Source organism: Cordyceps militaris (genome assembly GCF_000225605.1).
Source record: "Cordyceps militaris CM01 unplaced genomic scaffold CCM_S00007, whole genome shotgun sequence".
NCBI lineage: Eukaryota > Fungi > Ascomycota > Sordariomycetes > Hypocreales > Cordycipitaceae > Cordyceps > Cordyceps militaris.
Window position 1 is genome coordinate 2,113,733 of NW_006271975.1, and position 22,177 is coordinate 2,135,909.

At 41.8% G+C, this 22,177-nt stretch overlaps 7 protein-coding genes across 7 annotated transcripts; 3 read left to right on the forward strand and 4 right to left on the reverse strand.

The window, feature by feature from the left end:
* Positions 1-267: 267 nt before the first annotated feature.
* Positions 268-2,213, forward strand: CCM_08893 (Cystathionine gamma-synthase, converts cysteine into cystathionine; the record flags this gene model as incomplete). Its single annotated transcript, XM_006674029.1, has 3 exons — positions 268-336; positions 449-688; positions 756-2,213. 3 exons carry the CDS (start codon positions 268-270, stop codon positions 2,211-2,213), a joined length of 1,767 nt encoding a protein of 588 aa, XP_006674092.1.
* Positions 2,214-2,848: 635 nt separating this feature from the next.
* CCM_08894 (uncharacterized protein) lies at positions 2,849-3,259 on the reverse strand (the record flags this gene model as incomplete). Its single annotated transcript, XM_006674030.1, has 1 exon — positions 2,849-3,259. One exon carries the CDS (start codon positions 3,257-3,259, stop codon positions 2,849-2,851), a length of 411 nt encoding a protein of 136 aa, XP_006674093.1.
* A 2,409-nt stretch (positions 3,260-5,668) lies between these two features.
* Positions 5,669-6,563, forward strand: CCM_08895 (3-beta-hydroxysteroid-Delta(8),Delta(7)-isomerase; the record flags this gene model as incomplete). Its single annotated transcript, XM_006674031.1, has 2 exons — positions 5,669-6,008; positions 6,085-6,563. 2 exons carry the CDS (start codon positions 5,669-5,671, stop codon positions 6,561-6,563), a joined length of 819 nt encoding a protein of 272 aa, XP_006674094.1.
* A 1,040-nt stretch (positions 6,564-7,603) lies between these two features.
* CCM_08896 (uncharacterized protein) lies at positions 7,604-8,326 on the forward strand (the record flags this gene model as incomplete). Its single annotated transcript, XM_006674032.1, has 2 exons — positions 7,604-7,772; positions 7,833-8,326. The coding sequence occupies 2 exons, from the start codon at positions 7,604-7,606 to the stop codon at positions 8,324-8,326; spliced, it is 663 nt and encodes a 220-aa protein (XP_006674095.1).
* Positions 8,327-8,559: 233 nt separating this feature from the next.
* CCM_08897 (60S ribosomal protein L3) lies at positions 8,560-9,567 on the reverse strand (the record flags this gene model as incomplete). The annotated part of the gene is made up of 1 exon (XM_006674033.1): positions 8,560-9,567. One exon carries the CDS (start codon positions 9,565-9,567, stop codon positions 8,560-8,562), a length of 1,008 nt encoding a protein of 335 aa, XP_006674096.1.
* A 660-nt stretch (positions 9,568-10,227) lies between these two features.
* Positions 10,228-11,034, reverse strand: CCM_08898 (DUF1000 domain protein; the record flags this gene model as incomplete). The annotated part of the gene is made up of 2 exons (XM_006674034.1): positions 10,228-10,651; positions 10,787-11,034. The coding sequence occupies 2 exons, from the start codon at positions 11,032-11,034 to the stop codon at positions 10,228-10,230; spliced, it is 672 nt and encodes a 223-aa protein (XP_006674097.1).
* Positions 11,035-11,324: 290 nt separating this feature from the next.
* On the reverse strand, positions 11,325-14,423 carry CCM_08899 (RNA polymerase I-specific transcription initiation factor RRN6-like protein; the record flags this gene model as incomplete). The annotated part of the gene is made up of 3 exons (XM_006674035.1): positions 11,325-12,228; positions 12,277-14,245; positions 14,297-14,423. The coding sequence occupies 3 exons, from the start codon at positions 14,421-14,423 to the stop codon at positions 11,325-11,327; spliced, it is 3,000 nt and encodes a 999-aa protein (XP_006674098.1).
* Positions 14,424-22,177: the final 7,754 nt, after the last annotated feature.

Consider the following 22,177-nt stretch of genomic DNA (forward strand, 5'->3'; position numbering starts at 1 on the left):
CGCGATTGCTTCCACAGCACTCCGCCCCCATTTCCATGAAGCTAGGTAGTACCAGTCACATGGACTGCTGATTTACTCGCCGATAATAGGCGTAAAAGACCAACCTGCAGGAAGCAAAGCTTAGCTCGTGACTTCCATGTCGAGCCAGAGGTGCATAAGATTAATATTGAGGAGTCTGTTATGCATAGATGATGGCCACCAAGCAAAGACAGCCCAGTAGTTGGCAAGACCTGCGCCGCCTGCGAGCCCGTCAACCGGAGAGGAAAAATGTTTCTGGCTCGCAAAGCTATCGTCACCGAGTTATTCCTCGCGTGTCACATGGCAGCAAAGCTCGTCGTATGGCGTCGAGTTGCACAAGCGCACCGAGACAGGTATAACCCCCTCTTCCTCCCATTTTACACCATGTGTCCCCTTTACTCCCTCCTAGTCTTTGACACTTTGACCCGAGTCCGAATTTGCCACCACAACCCCCCACCACAACCCGTCGCTCCCAAGAATCTGCGTCATGTCGGCCAAGATCACGACCAAGTTCGGCCGAGCTGGGCCCCCAGCACCGCGCCATGCTGTCACGGTGTACATGGGCTCTGATTGGGAATCGGGTGTTGAGTACGGGACGGACGCCGCTTCAGTAATTGCCCGATTTTACGATGCATATCCTCGCATGAAGCCACATCGCGATATTGTCCAGGTACGTCAAGACTGGTCTCTGCAGCCCAGAACTCAAGGGCGCCAACAGAACTAAATTGAGAAACTAGCTGTCGGATGCGGTAATGAAGCATCTGGGCTCCCTGGACAAGGCTTGCCTGCTGTTTCCGTCACTGCAGTCTGCCAGAGAGTGTGGGGATTATGCCACCTCCAGCAGGCGCAACGACGGTATCGACAATTGCCCGGTCGCGGTAGAAGACGTGACAATTCGTGCATTCGTAGCCAAGGAAGCATTCTTCGCCGTCATCTTCCCCGCAGTGCAGTATCACGTGGTTGTCGGGTTCTGGAAGATGGTCGGCGCCGGCATCACGTCCCGCTTCGCCGAGGCCAACTGCGCTCACCTGGACGAGCTCCGGCAAGTCGCTCTGGAGGACGCCGCGAGCAACAGAGACGGCTTTGAATGCGCGGCACACGAGACGCTGCGACGGCGAATCCTGTCTCTCGTCCAGCGCGCGGCGCTGCGCCCCGACGTGTCGTCCAGGGTGACGACGGGCGACATTTACCTCTACCAGTCGGGCATGGCGTCTATTTACAAGCCTCACACCTACATGCTGAACCAGTACCAGGGTGCTTCCGTGCTCTTTGGCATGTCCTTTATGGATACCATTCTGACGCTCGAGCAGTTCGGCCCCGGGAGCACGTTTTTCGGCTGCGGTTCGGAGCAAGACCTGGTCGAGCTCGAGTCTCATCTCGGCACCAGCCGGTCCGGGGGGCAAAAGGTGCAGGCGATCTGGGTCGAATTTCCGGCCAACCCGCTGCTTCGGAGCCCCGACATTGCCGAGCTTCGCAGGCTGGCGACGGCGCACGACGCCGTCCTCGTCATCGATGACACGATCGGGTCGTGGGCCAACACGGACGTGCTCGCCATGGCGGACATGACGGTCACGTCCCTAACCAAGTCGTTCAATGGGTACGCCGACGCAATTGGCGGCGCCGCGATCCTCAACCCGGCCTCGGCCAAGTACGCGGCGCTCAAGGCGCTGTTCGACGCACAGTACGTGCCCGAGATGCACGTTCTCGACGCCGAGACGTTTGAGCGAAACAGCCGCGACTACCTGCCACGCTCTGCACGGCTCAACGCCAACGCCAGCGCCGTCGTCGCGTACCTGCGCGCCCGCGCCCAGGACCCGGACAGCAGCGTGCGTCGGGTGCACTACCCATCCGTGAGCGACACGTACCGGGCGTTTATGCGCCCCGCGACGGCCGACTTTGCGCCCGGCTACGGATGCCTGCTGAGCGTCGAGATGGCGGACCTGGACGCGGCGCGGGCCTTTTACAACAACCTCGACGTGCACAAGGGCGTGCACTTTGGCGCGCCGTTTACGTTGGCGATTGCGTATGCCGTGTGCGTGTACTTGAAGAAGGAGGAGTGGGCGGCGCGGTTCGGCTTGAAACAGACGCAGATTCGCATCGCGATCGGGCTCGAAGACACGGATGCCCTGTTGGAGGATTTTCGAGTAGCGGTGGAAGCAGCGGATCAGGCCAAGAGTACAGGATCAAGTCAGTGATGGGGTTATAACCAGGGCGCAGAAGGATAAGGCTTGCTTTGCCAAGGACCTGTATACAGGACCATTGAATAGCCTTGTATGCGCTGGTACACCTATGAAAGATGGCAAAATGAATATAACCGTTGTAGAAACTCGCCAGAAATTAGGGTAGTTGCGGCAATTGCGGGGAGAGTGGCATATAAGTTTTGTCCTGGCGGTGATGGTATAATACGGTATAAAGGTATGTGGATAGTGTGGTTGAAATGCTTAGAATACCGAGTCGTACTCGCTATTGTGGTTGCAATTTAGAGTATCTATTATTGAGGACGATTGTAGAAAATGCTCGACTGTCTAGCGAAACCAATGAGCATGTGAGAATGCGTGTCACTGAGTTGAGGAGCACACGCCAAATAGATGCAAGACGCCACGAGGCAATCACCACACCAGACGTCAGCAAACGTCACAATGATGATGCAGCGTCTGCTGCTGTAACAGCGCACCGATAGTTTCGGCTCGAAATCCTGCCAAGCTCGCGAGACGGAAAATATCATTCATCAGCAACGACCGAGCTTGAAAAGGCACGAGTCCAACTGTTCAGAACAAACTCGGCACGAGTCCAACTGCTCAGAATAAACTCGGCACCGCGTAAAACTCGCCTACCGCCGCTGTTTTGTCGTCTTTTCCGCGCCGTCGTCCGCCTTCTGCGCGGGCTCCTCGCTCGTCTTCTCAAACGCAGCGTTGTGATCGTCCACCTCTTTGATTTGCTCCTTGCTCAGCTTGTTGGGCCCCCCATCACTCGGCATATCCGAACTGAAGACCTTTGGCCTGTTTGGCGCGCCGGGAGCTGTGCTGGCCAAGGGCGCTCCTCCTCCGGTGGCACCCTTGGGGCTCGCGCGGCTGCCAGTGGTATTCGCATGGACAGCGCGATCAGAGTCGCTTTGTTTGCTGCCACGTGTGTTGGTGTTGGCGTTGGAGCGTGTTGTGGTGAGAAAGCGGCTAGAGACGAGGCTAATCGTTGGCCTGGTAGGCACTATAGCGCGAAGCGCTTGACGAGAGATGCAGGACATGTTGACTTGCAGCTGTGATGATATAGTCAACGATTAACTTGTATTACTATTATAAATGGTGGGAAGCTGCGAACTGACATTGGACTGATTAATTGCTAGACGTGTCTGCGTAGTCCTTACTCGAGGGCAGCTCGTTCCAGCTACTTTCGTTTTATACTCGGGTACAAGACCAGGCACAGTGCCTAGCGACCTCCCTACGTCACTATGCGCATGCTGCACTGGACGCGTTCCATCATCGTCCCGTCACAGTATTTTAGGGTCGAATATGACGTACCCTCTGTAATTTTTTGTACTAGGCGTATGAAACAATTTAAGATGTATTGGTGCGGGGTTACTATTGCCACGTCATGAACATGACTGATAGCTATTCTGGTCGACTGATGCGCAGGTGCCGCTTTTTCTTGTATAGTACATTTGGATACATGTTTGGATCGAATTCTTGCAAAATGCTATGCTATTGTCCCTATCATGTGTGGTTCTATTTCATGGAATATTACGAGTGCTTGCTCTGGGCAAACACATGACGGTGTTATTATCTTCCGGCCTTTTCTAATTGTTAACCACAAGATTAAGAGTTATTAACTAAAAGTGGGGTCGTACTGTGGCTAAGCCCCGATCCTACGCCGACTACTAAAATTTGTATAGGAGACGAAGTAACACCATAATTACGATATAGAATAACACTGTGAATAGAACTTTATATTATTAATTAAGTAAAAATTATAAAAATATAAAAATTGCACTATTGCACTCTCTAGCTAATTCTCTATCTATCAATTGCTGTATTATTCGCACCCACGCCTCCTGTATCTCTTGTGTGTCCTAATTATTATCGAATTCGGCGTCTTGCGAGCCGTCTTAAGTGGCTATAGCGCTGGCTGCAGCGCTAGCTTCCTCCCCGGCCTCCGCCACCTCGCCGGCTTCCTCGCCGACGTCAAGGCCCGTATCTTCGGCGCTGATGAGGCCCGTGTAACGCTGATAGGCCCGGGGCCGAGCTATTCCCGGCACATACGGGTCATCCGAATCTTCCGCCGTGAGGTCAATCGAGTCCGGAGCCACCGCCGCCGCCGTCTCGGCCCTGGCCAGTGCCTGTGCGTGATGCTGGCCCTCTGGCTGGCCCTCTGGCTGGCCCTCTGGCTGGCCCTCTGGCTGGCCCTCTGGCTGGCCCTCTGGCTGGCCCTCTGGCTGGCCCTCTGTGCGTTCGTTCGGCCGTGGCTTTTTGGAGGCGTGCGTGCGTTGTGATAGCTTCAAAAATGCGTGCACAGGAGCGGTTTTCAAATTAGGTTGGGACAGGTAGTGGGTAGACACGCAACGCGTCTATTGGGTGTAAATTACTATAGGGGGGCCGAAGCCGGCGTCCAACCGCTACCCAGCCACACCTAAGCCACAAATTGGTTGACACCTCTTGATCTTGTGGTTGACAATTAGAAAAGGCCTTATCTTCCTTGGTGGTGAACGAGAGGTTGTCCAATAAGGTACTTACTTTGTCGCAGCCTTTGCAGCATGTCCAGTGTTGCCTGCCACTCTCCTATCGGATGGTAGGAAGGCATTATATGTCTGTAAACTTCGTTAGCGTTATACTACATTTTCAGATAAATTTTCAGATGACAGATCCTGCCCTGCCTAAATTATTGTTCAACGGTTAGAGTGAAGTCCTGTTGGTCGACAGATACAGAGGGCACTGCAGGCTCTGGATACCCCTTAGCTCACGCCCTGTATTCTCATGGCGGAGCCTACAGTGCTGCGTAAATCCTCCTGGATTCGGCCACTGCAAACTGAAGAATTAATTGCTACTTTCAATTTCTTGGTCTGGTACGTCCCACTTCCCGCCTACCCTTTCCCACTGGTTTTCAGCTCAGCCAGTGTGAAATCTCGAACCTTGTGAGAGTACCAAGGCCCAGTTAGTGCAAGTCACTAGAGCGTGTAGCGAACAGCGAGCCAATTGAACCTCAACAAACGCTTGGCCCACTTGCATCACAAAACTCTCTTTTGTTGTGATCTGGATCGAATTGCTAAGAATAACAACTACCTATGTAGAGTCTCCTCTGCTTCCTGATCTACATGTGTGGGATGCGTGAGACCCGGTGAGATTTCTCACTGGCAAACCCTCCTAGAAGCGACCTGATCAAGGCCTGATGCATGTTCAAACGTGAATTTCCTTGGAAGTGACAGTGTCACCGAAAGGAACATCTGCTCTCTTGTACCTGGCAAAGGACGATCCAATCACAACTTTGGCTCAGATTGGACGAGGCGCGTCGTAACTACCCTTTTTAGTACGTCACTGAAATGGCGCAGCAACGTCACCCCCAGCACGCCCAGCTGTTTGCTAATAATAACAAGCGATGGCAGGTCCGTGCCGTAATAACTATTTAATCCAATCCGTCTCCTGATCTCAACAAAATCCTCCCCATGCGCCATCATCTCCAGTCCTTCCCCTTCGACCAGTCCTCACCCTTCGATCAAGCCGGAATGAATACATTCATGGAGCAATCTGGCACAGTCGCCGCAACCTTGGTTGTGCCCGCCAATCGTTCCCACCCTTTCTATCCGGTAGATTTGAGGGTGCCTGGATACATTGCGACATCCACCCCGACTGCTGTTTTGCTTACAATCTTTTTTGGGGGGCTTCTGATGCTTATAACAACGACGCGGTATTTCTTGCGCGGCCTGAAGCCCCAGCTTTCCAACGGCGATACTTGGACGGCAACATGGTTCGTCATCTGCGGCTTCATCCACAGCTTGCTTGAAGGTCTGTATACCACCTTTCTACTTTTACGACGACCCATATCTATCAAAATCTAACATGTTTTTTTTTCTTCCCCAAGGCTACTTTTCGTGGCATTCTCTTCAGATGGGCGGTCGCACAGACCTGTTTGGCCAGCTTTGGAAAGAGTACTCGCTATCCGACTCGCGCTACATGACCCAGGATTCCTTTGTCGTCTGCATGGAGACTGTCACTGCTGTCCTATGGGGCCCGCTCTCCTTCTTGTGCGCCTACATGATTGTCACAGACCACACCGCGCGACATTCCGTTCAGTTGACCGTGAGCTTTGGGCAGCTCTACGGACTGATCCTCTACTTCGCGACGTGCACTTTTGAAGAGCTGGTTCACGGCGTGGTCCTGAGTCACCCCGCACCAATCTACTTCTGGGCATATTACATCACATGCAACGCCTTCTGGCTCTTCATACCCGGCTGGCTTATTTATCAAAGTCTCGGCGAGGTTCAGGCAGCGTTTGCGTACAAGGCGCAATTCAATGCCGTCGCTCGTCAACAGATGAGGAAGGAGGCTGCAACACTATAGAACACGCAGCTACAGTGAGAGAGGAGAGAGAGAGAGAGAGAGAGATGGACACATTAGATTATAATAGATGGACACTCGAGATGACAACGGACGAGCGCTTGGCTGTGGTGATGCGGAAATGCAACGACAGTGATTGGTCAGTTGCGCCAGTTTATAAAAGCTATAGGCATAGCGTAAATAGGCAAGCAATCAAATCTATTTTGGACTGCTACATCATCTCCTTTGACTGTGTCTGTTGAACCTGCGCAAGCAGCCAACTCGACGCTGGCCTCTGATTGGCCAGTGCTGGGTGGAAGACCCACTTTGTGGGTCTTCCTTGATTCCAGCCATCGAGGAAGGCAGCGGTTGACAGTTAATAATAATCAATCATCAGGAACCAAATTGACGTTATTTATTGCTTTGTTATTATATTCGAATATACCTTGATTCCAACAGTGTCGCTTGTGGTCCAGCCAACCGTCCGTCATCCACCATCCTTCCAAGCGTCGAGAGCTCACATGAACGAGGCACTGTAATATATTCCTGGAGAAATCTGCCAGGGGCGGTGGAAAGGAAGGGGAAAAAATCCCCATGGCGGTGTGGGATCTCGTGGGTGGCCAGCGCTTCGCAACTCGGCCTCTCACAAACCTCCAAAAAAAACCTCCAAAAATCACTGTGGTGCTAGTTAGGCCCAAATTGAGGCACATCTGCGGTGAACCAGCACTTTGTTCGTAGAGCGGCTGGTGTCTACATGCATGGTTACAGCCACTTGCAACTGGTGTGTTCAACACTTGACCAACGAGAATTCAAAAAAAAAAGACAAGCGTGTCGGCCTGCACAATTCAGTTGAAAACTCAAGTTTAAATTTTTTGTTTTTTCCCCTAGTGGACAATGGGAGCGACCATTGCTCGCCGGCCGGCGGCAAACAGCCGCAACAGTGGGTCAATTTCGCGGGACCCCTTCGAATTTCTGTGCAAGCATCACACCATTCCGTCTCTCTCTTCTTCCTCCATCAGCCCACAATCCACCACCACCACATAATGACCCCCCGAGCCGCATCAATGCTACGGCAGCGCATCGCGTCAACTCTGCTCCGCGCCGAGCAGGCGTCCGCCACGAGCCGCCCGTGCCTGCGCAACCGACACGCCCAGCAGAAGCGCTGGAACACGCCAGCGCCCAAAGCCGGCGACGGGCCTCTGATGGCTCGGCGCGCCGACCGCGAGCTACCCGGTTCCGTGCCCCCCCCCTTCTTGCCCTCTCTCTCCCGCTTTCTAACCGTTGTCCTCGCAGACATTTCCCAAGTCGGTTTCCGCTGGGGCCGGACGCTGCCGCTGTTCGCCGCACTCGTGGCAGCGTCGTCGCTCGCCATTTTCAACTACCAAAAGTCGTCGTCGCCCGTCATCGCGTCGACGCTGTACGCGCTGCGCACGTCGCCGACGGCGCGCGCCGCGCTCGGCGACGAAATCTACTTCAAGCACCAGATCCCGTGGATCGGCGGCGAGATGAACCAGATGCAGGGCCGCATCGACATTTCCTTTTCCGTCCGCGGCTCCAAGGGCACCGCCGTCATGCGCTTCACCAGTCGGCGCCCCAGCAGCCGCGGCCTGTTCGAGACGTCTGAGTGGAGCCTCCGCACAGAGGACGGCGCCTGGATCGACCTGCTCGAGGAGGGCGACCCGTTTAGGAGCCTGCTCGCCGCACCCGACGACACGACGCTGCCCCCGCCGCTCGACGACGAGGCTGCCCGGAGAGGCTTCCGGCAGCAGGGTGCGCTGAATAAATGAAGAGAAGAAAAGTAGTATCGACCAAACAACAACACATCTCTGCTTAGCGTCGGACATTCTGTGGACGTGTCCACCACAACTGTACAATAGTTCTTGATTCATGTGTACATCTATAAATACAAGTGAAAAGCTAATAAAAGAAGTCCGCTTCACAAATGACGAGTCTTGTTGTACATCAGTCCCAGTCCCGCACTCCATCGTTCGTCCCAAACGAAATCGCATCTTGCTTTGCTTTATAATTCCGCGTTCTGTGCCTGGCGCTCCTCCTTGAGCCTCATGTGCGTCTCCCTGGCCTCCCGCAGCTTGGCCGCGGCGTCGGGATGCCTCTTCTTGAGCAAGACCAGCGCGCTCTTGCGGAACGGCTTGCCGGGGGCCTTGCGCTTCTTTGCGTCCTGCAGCTGGATGACGCGGCCCTTGGGGCCGGGCACGGGGCCGCTGACGAGCACGACGCCGAGCTCGTTGTCGACCTTGAGCACCTTGAGGTTCTGCACCGTGACGTGCTCAAAGCCCATGCGGCCCGGCATCTTCTTGCCGGGCAGCACCCTGCTGCCGCCGCCCTGCGAGGGGCCGGTGGTGCCAATCGTGCGGTGGTTGAGCGAGTTGCCGTGCGACGCCTCCTGGCCGGCGAAGCCGTGGCGCTTCATGCCGCCGGCGAAGCCCATGCCGCGGGAGCGCGCGCGCGCGTCGACGTACTGGCCGACGCGGAACCAGTCGGGCTGCAGCTGCACGCCGACCGGCAGCAGGCCGTCGGCGTCGCGGACGTGGAACTCGTGCAGGTCCGCCTTGGGCGCGATGCCCTTGGCCTCGTAGTAGCCGAGCAGCTGGCTCGTGAGGCCGCGCGGGTTCTTGGACCCGTGCCCGACCTGCACGGCCCAGTAGCCGTGGCGCGCGCGCGTCTTGTTGGCCACGACCTGCACCTGGTCGAGCTGCAGCACCGTGCACGGCGTGCGCACCTTGCCCACAAACATGCTCGTCATGCCCTTCTTGGTCGCCAGCACGCCCGCGCGGTAGGGTGTCGTGTTCTCGCGCCGCTTGAGCGCCGCCGCCGGGCCCGTCGTCAGCACTGGGAGGCCCGTGTTGGGCTGGTTGAATCGTCGGGGCTTGGAGCGTGGCGGTGCCGTAGCCCAGCCGTACTTGATGCCGCGAGAGGGCGTCAGGGGCAGCAGCAGTCGCCGTCCGGTGTCGGGGCGGGCGGCCGTGACCCGCGGGAGGGCCACCCGTATCGGTAGACGAAGCTGCATCGTCTGTGAGGTGTCGGCTGGGTGTCAATGGATGGGGGGTTGGATGAGCTTCTGTTCAAGATGCTGAAATGTTGCCCTGAGAAATCCATCTTTTTCCGTCACGTGCACCCCTGGCTTCGCCGACCCACCGCCAGGAAGATTAGAACTCGTAGCCAAACCAGGTCTGAAAGATAAGAAGGCAAAGGGAAAAAGTGATTTTTCGATTTTAGAGGGATATAGATAAATATAATATATTTTTCTGATATCTTCCTGACCAAAATCTGGTTTCTGTCGGCTCATTCAGAGTACACCACACTTGACTAACATGCATCCGCTAAGAGCCCAGCAGCTATGTACGCTAGTTTATTACTAGAATTGTTGAAGCGAACGTCTCTACACGACGTCTCCATTTTGCTTGATAAAAGGAAGATATATATATGTATTAAGCTGACACGATTTACTGGAGTCACGGCTTCAACACGATATAATTCTATTCGACAAGGCTTGTGTTTATACATCGCCAGCACACCGCCGCGATTCAGCACATCCTCAGCACAGCCAGATTCACGCGCCACTCGAAAGCCATCCTCCGCCAAACACAGCCGCGTACTTTCCAGCTTCCATCTCTACCTGTCATTATAGCTCATATCATCGTTTGTCTTGTCCGCTCTGTAGCCACCGCTAGACACCCGGTCCCCGTCCTCCAATACCACTGCCCATGGCATTCACGTTTGTGCCCTTGATCTTGTGGTCCCCCGGCTGCGCCGCCGCCTCGTAAACGATGTTCGTCGGCGCCCTGCCCAGCCGCGTCCACTCGCCCTTGAAGCCCACATAGCTCAAGCGTGTCACGTCCTCATCGCCGTCGCCAAAGTTGTCAGCGAAGAAGAGGCTCAGCCGCTGCACCTTGCCAAACAGCGCCCGCTTGACGGGGATGTCTTGTAGCTCGGACGTTTGCGCGAGCTCGAATCGCTGCACCGGCTCATCCTCCGATGCGGCCTCAAAGTCGAGGTCGTCTCGGTTGACAAAGAGGTTCAGCGTCTTGGGGGCGCATGCGGAGGGGGAGGTGCGGAGCAGAATCGAGTGCAGCTTGACTTGCGCTGTGAAGCTGTAGTTTTTTTTATTATCACATCAGTACATTGAGAATGGTGAGAATTGCAAAAGAAGACAAGGGAGAAAAAGAGAAAAAAAGTATGAAAAGGTGTTTGGGTAGGAAATGGCGGCGTCGTGGGACAGTGCTTACGGGACCGTCATGAGGAGCTGCTCGTCGGCAGCGCTCTCCAGCTCCGGGTCCAGCTCGAGCCGCTCCGCCCAAGTCTTCTTGACAATAGCCTTGCCGGCATCTCGACGCGACTCGTTGAGAGTTACAATCTGGTCAAAGTCGATTTGCTCGTACAGCGACGACTGCAGTGCCGGCGTGATGTCGTCTGAGTGGTCGTGCTCGCCACCATGCTCGTCGTGGCAGTGCGAGTGTGAATGTGAGTGTGACATACTGGGTGGGTTCTGTTACCGCCTCTTTTCTCTCAGTGGTATAGAACTGATTTTTTATTCCACTTACGCCAACAATGTTTTGCCAAGTTGTATGATGAGATGTATGGTCAAGGTGCCGGTCCGCCAACGGAGGATGAAGTAATGTTGGCAACAGCGAGCCCCACCACAGTCAACTTGACAAACAGACGATATGATATGCACACCTGAAGAATCGCGTATTCAAAGTAGATTAAGGAGCAAGTGAGATATATCAGGAACATTGCACATCGTTCTACAACATTTCATAGCATCTATCTAAAACCACTCTTCCGCTTGGGCTTGGACTTCTTCTTTCTAGCGCCAAATGCGCCCGAGACAGGCTGGCTCATGGTCACTTGCGTTATCGACGGCGCTTGTGTCTGCGACGAACTCGGCTGGGCCTGGCTCGACATGGCTTGCACGTGCGTAGGACCTGGCGACGAGCCTATCACTTCGTCTTCGCGACCGCGCACGCTGCTCCGGCGCGTCATCGACTGTAGCCTGAATTTGTCGATGTGCGATCTGCGCTTCGCTTCCTTTCTCTGTAGTCTCTCTCGCGCCTCTCTGAACTTGTCGTCCGAGGCGACGGCTACCGTCGAAACGTAGCGCTCGGGATCATGGCCGCGCTCGGCAGGCCAGTAGGAGAGTAAGTTGTGAGATCTCGACGTAGGTGGCTGCGTTGTGGATAGTGACGGTGCCAACAGGGACAGTCTTGCCAAGGCATCATCGTTGCTGTTGGTTAAATCGGGCGGCGCTTGGGGGAGCTGGGAGTTATGCGGCGAAGACGTGAGCATGGCCGAGCTAGCTGGTTCCCTGCTCTGCGCCCGTGATACCTCTAGCCTTTGAGGACCAAACACCGTAACATCTTGCACCAAAACACCATAGCTTGACAAGAGCATGCTCCGTGCCACTTCAGCTACCCAAACCCTTCGTTGCTCTTGAACAGTATCCGTTATGCGGAAACCTGGACCATCGAGCCAGAGATTGCAGTACTCGGTAAACAAGTCTGCAAAGCTGACCAATGAATCAGTCGGCTCCTTGTCGTTGAATCGTCGAACTTGCGGAATGACTTTGTTTTCGTCGGCCGCATCAAAAAGATTTTGTATTTCTGCTTCCATACCGTTCTCAACGTCGTCGAGCTCGGCATCATCTCCTACAAACTCTGGAAGCTGATGCCTTCGTCATGTTAGTTGTCGTTTGTGCTGATGAGTGAGAGGTACATACCAAGTCGTCAATGGAGCCCTGCTCCCTGGCTCGGTAGTGTCAAGAATGTCCTGAACAGCGATAAATAAATTTATAGGAAGGCCTTTAGGACCTCTTCGCTGCGCTTCTGCCAAGTTGCGGCCGATGGACCGACATATCCTCTCCATATTCAGCCTGACTGGCTGAGGGACCTTGACCTCTGACTCTTTCTGCCGCCCAGCCAGTTCAGATTCGTCGGCGTTATTTCGCTGCATCAACGAAATCAAGTCCTTTTCAGTCATACCATCCGGGAGCACGAATGTGGTTGCAAAACGTTCGAGAAATTTGTCTCGCCTTTTCTTCCACTGTCGTTGCTGTTTCGTCATCGACCAATCTAGCCGCTTTTTAGGCAGCACAACCTCTTGGTCGGGAGTGTAGACGGTAGTGTAGATACCATGTCGTAAACTCAAATCATCGAACAACATATTGACCTGAAAGAACTCCACGCCAGCACTTTTGTACTCAGCTCCCAAACCGGACGAAGATCTGTCGTCCGAGACAGTAAGACGCAGGGGAGTGACGGTGAGTTGAGAAATATGGGAGGACTGAGCAGGATCCATTGTGCTAGAAAGAGATGTCACATGCCTATGCCAGCGCACATGACCATTGTCTTCAGCTTTGAACCAATACACAGACAGTTGGTTAGTCTTGATCGAAAAGGTTAAAACCATGGCGGTGCCGTCCTCCAGGGCACAAGTCGTCATCGTTGGAATCGAGGGCCCTTCTCCAATGTCTCCAATGTGAGGTACGGTGAGAAGAGTCGTGAGCTTGTCCTGGTCATTCCGTATTTCGGCCCAGACAAGGTTCTTTTCTGTCAGTATGAAAACCCGGCTCTCCGTAGCAGGACAGCGTTGGACAGTAATAATCCGATTGTTCTTGCCTTCTGGTGTCCATAACCCCTTCAAAGGCGATACCATCGTGGCCGAATGAATATTCACTGCCTGAAGCCGGTCGGCTTTCCACATGAGAAGAATCGGTTTCGAGCTAGCAAAACGTGTGCGTGCGTCTGTTTCCAACGGATCTAGCTCGGCAATACTCGACTTACAAACAACAAGCAACCCGTGCTTTTCGGCGGGATGATCATGCTGCGAAGGGAATTCGGCAAGAGGGCCAGTGTTGATATGTCCACACGCTTGCAGAAAGACCCTGACGGTGTTCAAATCGATTCGATGTGTTCCCATGAGACGCCATATGCTCCAGAAGCCGCATTCGTCAATCAAAGCAAGACTGGATCTTTGGTCAAAATCTGCAGGGATAAATACTATATCAGAATGGGCATTCCCGCCTGTATCGCTATGGGATATTGTCAAGATCGGATTAGGCTTGACCGAGGTTGCTGAGGTGGCTATTATGGAGCCATCCATGATTTGCGCATCTGTGATCGGAACATGATGATATTCTGGTTGAAGCACTGTCGTCGAGGTTTCTTTTTGGACTAGTAGCCATTGAACGTTGAACTGGTTCGAAAGACCTTGTACATATTTGACCTGAGTGATTGGAAGACCATCAGTGGCCCAGGTTACTTCCTTTTCACCCTGCAGAGGATCGATTACAGAGAATTGCAAAGAGGCATCCCTGCTGTCGTCCCACTGCAAGTCGGTCTGGTCCGCGACACTCAAGCGCAGGAGCTCGCCAGATACACCCACTGCGGAGGCTAAAAACGGAACGGGTCCTCTAATAACGTCTTGGCGGTACGACACGGTTGGCATAGATCCTGTGGCAAGCAATGGTCGGTCATTGGTAGACGTCTCGACTGCCTTGAACTTGGTCAAGTCCTCACGAAGCGGCTCTTGAAAGGCGAAATTGCCCATGAACGCTTCGGGGTGAGACTTGCTGAGCCATCTCTGCTGTTCTAAGCGAGCGCGCCATGCGATGGAGCTTGCGCTGGGTTGGGCAGCCTTGGACGGTGGGTAGAGCTCAGCGATTGCACCTACCACTGAAAATCGAGGCTCTGTGAGAAAAGGTTAGTAGGCGAATACGCTGGACATGCAACGTTCCTGACCTTTTTCAGTGTGTCGGGAAGACTCCAAGCTGCCAACTTGGTCTCCCCGGTACTGGTCAGCCAGGCGGTATGATAGAATGCCAGCATCGCCATATGTGTGGCCTGCAAAGCCATGCGCTTCAGCCATTTGGGCCTAGTAGAGATTTTCGGTCCGTTGTGAGTAGCTTAGTTGTTGTTGTATTCATCCTGAGCAAAATAAGCAAAAAATAGCGCTGAAGAGAAAATTTGGCAGCTTAATCAAAAGGAAGAACATTTGAAACTACAGTGACGACAAGCGTTCACCTAAAATCAGTTAGTCAAAAAGTGAAGTGAACTCCGTTTGAATCACGTGCCACTACACTATCTTATAAATTATATAAGCAGGCTAATATAGACATTAGATAACTAGTTATAACTAAGAGTAATTTTATATAGTAGAGTTAAAGAATAATATATATTAGAACTTATAGCTATTTTTACCTTATTCTTTCTTAACTAAGAGGGGAAATTCCTCTCTTCTTATACCTATTTTCTAGCCTAGTTAATTAGTTTAATTATACTCCTTTAGTATATCTTTTTATTACTTAATTCTATTAGTAATTAAGATTAGTTTCTTTAAACCTAACTCCTTTATTTATATACTACTATTCCTTTCTAGCTTTTTATTATAAGTAGGTCTCTAATTAATTATATATATTATAATCTTTACTTAAATTATAATATACCTTTTAAGTAAATTCTTTTTTCTTTTACCTATATTACTTTAAAGAAGTATTTTAGAATTTAATTAAGAATAGTATTCTTTAATAAATTAATCTTTTATAACTACTTTTATTAAATTAAAGAATATTTAAGTTTTTTATATATATAATTCTTTTTAATTCTATTATAATTACTTTATTCTCTTTTTCTTTCTATATTTACTAATTTATTTATATTATTTTCTTTAATTATTTAAAAATAAAATAATAATAGCTTTAATAGTATATTACTTTTTAATAATATAATCTTATTATAATATATAAAGTAAGGTACTTTTAATAATTATATAAAAGTATTTAAACTACTTTTAATTCTCTAGAAGGCTAGTTTCTTTTCCTTTATTTATTATCTTTAATATACTTTATTTTTATTCTTTTTTTACTTATAAGGAAACCTCTAATCTTAATAATATTCTTAATTTTAAATATACTATCTTTATTTTAAAGTATTTATAAGGTATTAATAACTTAAATCTAGTAAAGTAGTCTTAGCTTTTAACTCCTATAAAGGTTTAAGAGGTAAATAGTATATTTATTATATTTAATTTTAAAAGTATATACTATTCTTTTTAATTATTTTATTTTTTATTAACTTTTAATCTTAATAATATAGTATAAGGGTTAGGTTAGATTAGGTAGAAAAGTAAGGAAGGAAAAAGGTAGGTTATATTACTTATTAAGACTAAAGCTTATCCCCTTTTTTCTTCTAAGAAATATCCCCTTTATTTTATAATAACTAAAAGGAGGATAACTTATCTTTTTAATTAAAGTTTAAATACTATTTAAATACTAATTAAAACTTATATAAGTTAGTCCTATTCCTATAGGTCTACTTAAGGTCTTAATTTAGGCTTAACTTATATATAGGTCTTACTAATCTTATAACTAATTCTTCTTTAGGCTAACTCTAGGTACTTCTTTACTTTATAGTTAATTAGTTATTTTATATAATTTATACTTACTATAGATCTTTAGCTACTATATATTTAATACTAGTAATACTAACTTTACTAGTAGTATATAGTTTCTTAATTACTAAGGTTCTTTATAATTATAGATACTAAATTAGGTTTAATTTAGATTATACCTATTAAGGTATTATAATTACCTTCCTTTTTAAAAGGTATTTCTCTAAGTACTATATTTTAGCCTTTATATTATTCTTTATTATTATAAATAAGATATATACTTAGGTAATAGGTTATTTTATAAATATAGTATAATTAATTTATATAGATATTATAGTTATTAGCTAATAACTATTAGCTAGTAAATAATTAATAGAATAATATAAAAGTCCTTTAATTTACCTTTAAAATAGGTTTTTTTATATTATCTTTTTATAACTTTCTATTTATACCTTTTCTTAGCCTTATATTCCTTAAATTATTATATTAACTCTTTATAGTAAGTAGACTTATAATAAAGTATTCTTAAATTAGGCTACCTCCTTAGTTATTATTATTAAATAGTAATAGTATTTACTTATCCTTCTTAATCTCTTAATAAACCTTTATTAAACCTTATAAAGCCTTTATACTAAAACTATAACTATACTAACTACTTTATTTAGCTAAATAGTATATTAACCTATATTCCCTTTACCTTTAGGTTATATTAATACTATAGTTACTTCTTTAATATAGGTATTTTTTCTACTACCTAGTTTTATACTACTTTAATTTAAAAATCTTATAAACTACCTTAATTAGTTAAATACTAATTAATAAAGCCTATATCCTTAGTTTTATACCTAGATTATAGTTTAGTCTTTATTTAGCTTAGCTTTATAAATCTTATTAATACCTTATTTTTTTAGCTTAATAACTTTATTAATATACTATAGGTATATTTTATATAAGAATATCCTAGCTTTTAGTCTATACTACTAACCTTAAGCCTAGCCTTTAGAATAAGTATAGTTTAGGTAGTAGCCTACTAGCTTAAATAGGATAAAAAGGTACTCTAGCTTTAAAATAAGGCTATATATATTAAAAAGTAAAATAATATTACTAAATCCTCTACCTTCCTTATATATATCTTTAGAATAGGCTATATTTTATATTCTAGTATTTAAGAAGGCTATTATTATTAGGGTATTTAAGGCTTTACTTTAACTTATAGTTAAGCTACTAGTTATTTTAGCCTAAATATCTTTTTATAGGCCTTAGTACTTAAGCCTTTATTAACTTATCTTATTATTCCTTTTAATAAAGAAAATCCTATAATTATTAAACTATATTAAATCTTCTTTAATAATTATAACTTTATTTAGTATTTATAACTACTATATTTTATTACTTTTATTACTCTTATTATTAAGATTAAGGATTTAGATATAAATACTAAATAAGATATTATTAAAGATAATAATAATAATAATAGTAATTATATTAATACCTATAATTAATCTTTTAAAGAAGAATAAGTAAATAATATAGATAAAAAGGGTAATACCCTTAATTTCCTTAATAAGATAATTAATATTACTTACTATACTTATATAACTAATACTTTCTATATATATTATATTCTTTATTCTTTTATAGCTTATTAATATAAGCTTAAGTTAGAATCCCTTTCTATATAATACTTTTTTATAAGATATTTTTAGTTTTTAGTAAAAATATCTTAGTATATATACTATTATAAGATATATATTAGTTATTAACCTATATATTAATAATTTAATACTTAAATCTATTTTATAGCTAATATTTTCTTTTTCTAATAAAATCCTTATAATATACTAGCTAATTATACCTAGTTTATCTATTTTTTAGACCTTAGCTAGTCTTAATATAAAGTAAGAAATAATAATAATAAGTATATTCTTTATTAAGAAGTATATTAAAATCTAGCTTAACTTAGCTTTAATTTAGCCTTAACTTTTAATATAGTTAAGAATTAGTATAATTCTACTTATAATTTAATTATAACTAAGAAGTTCTTATAAATATATATTCTTTTCTTATTTATAGTCTTTTTAAACTTATAACTAACTTCTTTTTTTCTTTAGGTAGGATTCCTATATTAAATATAATAATCTAATAGATATATATAATATAATTATAGTTTAGATTAATAGTAAGATCCCTTTATTAAGATTAACCTTAATAGATAATAGCTATAATCCTTAGCTTAATACTAAGGTATCTTTTTAAACCTAATACTTATATATCTTATCTTATTCTTTTCCTTTATAAGCTATAGAATTTAAGGTAAATATACTTAGTATTTATAATATTTCTTTATAATAAGTAAGATATAATTTAAGACTTCTATTTATTCTTTTTTTTTTTTTTATTATTTTATTATATAATTAATACTATTTTATAAGAGTTTTTTATCCCTTTAATAGTTATTAATATAACCTTTTCTTTAAATATTCTCTTTTTTTAAGTATATTCTTAAGACTATTTTAAGTCTTATATTCTTTAATACTTACCTATATATTAGCTATATTTTCTTCTTATACCTATTTATTATATTTAGTAAGCTATCCTTTCTATTTAACTAGGAATAATTAGATCTTTCTTTACTTATAGTTATTTATAATATTCTCTACTTCTTACTTATCTTTAAAATCTTTAAGGTTTAATATTAATAGTAATTTAATATTACTCCCTTTTTAAAGCTTTAATAAGCTAATATAAAATATATTATATAGATATTTATATTATCTAGATATTATAAGCTAATATACTTATAAACCTATTTTATTTAGTATATATAGTAGTTTAATTTAATATAAGGCTAGTTTTTTTTAAGTAGTTTTAACCTAAAAGTTCTTTATAAAAAGTATAACTAGATCTCCTTTTTTAAGTTCTAGTAGTTAGTACTTTATATTATAATATTAATTCTAATATACTATTACTACTTCTTAATATTAAGTTATTTTATTTTATACTTCTTATAGTTTTTAGATCTAGGTTCTAGGTTCTAGTAATCCCTCTCTAGGTAAGTTAACCTTAACTTATATATATATCTTAAAATAAAAACCTATAAATAAAAAAGCTAGACTATTCTTAGTTATAATATTTACTATATTATTATATATATACTAAGTTATATATAGTAGCCTTAGCTAATTATATTATACCTTTATTAAGAAGTAGTATAAGTAGTACTTTAATATTTAATTTATTTATTCTATTTATCTATCTATTTAAGGATAGAAAGTAGTAAATAATTATTAATAAATATATATTATATAGTATAGTTCTACCTAGAAGTTACTAATAAATAGTATATTATAATTTAAGATAATACTATCTAAAGTACTAAATATTAATTCTACCTATATATAGAATAAATCTACTAGGTTAATAGCCTTTATTATATAAGAAATTATAAAGAAGAGTAAATACTTTATATAATAGTTAATAATAATAAAAATAAAGTCCTTCTCTTTATTCTTAAAATAGACTAATAGTAAGTTAATAATAAAATCTATACTTAGCTTTACTTATAGTTAACTTAGTATTAATAATAATATAAGTATACTATATAGCTTATATTACTTTATTACTACTAGCTAATAAGTAGTATATATAATAATATAGTCTTCTATATTATAATTTATATACTTTTAATAAAAGTTTTATTAAAGAATATTACTTATTTTATTTATACTAAAATATCCTATAAATAGATTATTATAGTATAATTATAATAGCCTATTAATAAGTTCTATATTCTTAAGAATATAGATCCTACTTTTATAGTATAGTAGTAAATTACTTTTAACTTACTAGCCTTTTCTTTACTAAGTTCTTTAGAAATATTATTAGTATATTTAGTCTACCTTTTAGGCTTTAAGAATAAATACTTTTAAATCTATTTCCTTTATTTTATAATAATATATATTTATAACTATAGTAAATACTTCTATACTTAGCTTATTAAATTTCTATTAAGTTAGGTTTAAGTCTTATAAGGCTATACTCTATATTTAACCTATAGGTATATTACTTATTATTAATATACTACCTAGGTCTTCTATATTCTCTTTATTTCTAAGTTAGACTAGTTCTATTTAGCCTTTTATAGCTTAAATACTAATTATAATAATAAATACTATCTTCTTTTTAAGATTATTTATTAGACTTATATTTAGGCTATCTTTTAAAATATAGTTAGGTTAATAACTTAAGGTATTAGCTAAATTACCTTTCTTTATATAATACTTTACTATAAAGCTAAATAGTATTAAAAATATATACTATTTAGCCTATTTACTATTAAGTTATAAAGTATTTATAAATATTTAAAGATTTAAATAGTCTATTAAGACTTTTATTAGTATATTAGTTCTATTAAGGTATTATTACTAATACTTAAAACTCTTTATAATTACTAATATTTCTTAGTTTCTAATAATATAATTTTATTTTATATTTATTAATTTCTAAGACTAGAAAATAAAAGAATAGTATTTCCTTTTTTTATTTATTTAAAATACTATTCTTAATACTATATCTTTAGATATATTAGTCTTAAGTTAAACTAGTTTTTTAACCTTATAATTCTTTAATAATAGTATATATTAAAATACTTCTTTAAGCTATTAGAATACTTTTTAGCTAGCTTTACCTATATTTACTTTTCTAGGTTTTTTCTTATTTATTATACCTTTTAAGTAACTTATAAGTAAAAGGATTATAGCTAAATATTAGTTAATAAACTATTAATAGAAATTATAAAATCCTAGAAATACTTAAATTTCTTAAAATATCTTTATTTTAAGCTACTTTTAGATTATCTTTACTCTTATAGGATCTATTTAGATTCCCTATTCTAAAAGTAAGAATCCTAGGAATTTAACTTCTAACTAGTAGAATTTATATTTTAAGAGCTTAATATATAGTTCTATAGTATATAGTTTCTTTAAAACTAATTTTAAATATTTAATATATTCTTTTTTAGTTTTTAAGAAAATTAAAATATTATTAAGGTAGATAATATAAATATAGTCTAGTAGTTTACCTATTATTTAATAAATATAGCTTTAGAATATTACTAGTATATTAATTAATCTAAATAGTATTATTAAGAATTTATAATACTTATAATAACTATTAAATATAGTTTTTTATTTATTACCTTTCTTAATATAGATATAATAGTATATATCTTTAATATTAATTTTTAAAAAGTACTTAGCTTTAAAGATTTAGTTTAGAATCTTAGTAATTAAAGGTAATAAGTATTAATTCTTTTAAATAACCTTATTTAGACCTTAATAATTAATATAAAGTTAAAGGCTTTTATCTTTTTTAAGAATAAATAATATAGGAAATCTAGTAAGGCTTACTAAAAGGTAAATCTACCCTTTCTTTAAAGCTTTATTAATAAACTCCTATAAGGTCTTAAATTCCCTTAAAGAGAAGGGGTAAATAGGACTATAAGGTAGTATCTATTCTTCTACTATATTAATAGTATAGTTAGAACCTTTAAACTTAGGAATAATTCTAGCCTTAAAGTTATTAAATATATTAAGATAATTCTATAGTTCTAAAAAGATTATATAAAGTACTAGCTTTAGTTCTTCTTTATCTTCTAAAAGTAGTAGTAGTTTAAGTAAGTTAATTACTATAAAAACTACTATAGTAGTTTATAGTTATTTTTTAAACTATTAAGGCTTATTTAATATAATTTATATACTTTAGGTTTTAAAAAACTATAGCTATTAGACTAGATTAATAAAGATATTATAGTTTTTTAAACCTAGTATCTTAATTAGAAGCTAATAATCTCTTTAATCTAAATCTTAAGATAAGGAATATTAGATTATAATAGTTCTTATAATATTTCTAGAATCTATTAGAGTAATTAGTACTTTATAAAGTTTATTTACTTAAAGTTAAGCCCTTCTTATTATCTTAATTCTTAGTAGTTTTACTTTTAATTTTTAAATATTAAGTTATAAAGCTAATTTAATACTAATTAGACTTATAATTACCTTTATATTTAGGATAACCTAGGTAGTATTTATCTAATTAGCTAGAGTATTTATTATATAGAAAGGTTTAGTTATTATTTCCTTTTATATAGGTTCTTTTTATATTAAGCTTATTTTAGACTCTAATTATAGCTTTTTTTCTAAGCTTTATATTTTTAGTTTTAAAAGGTTAATATA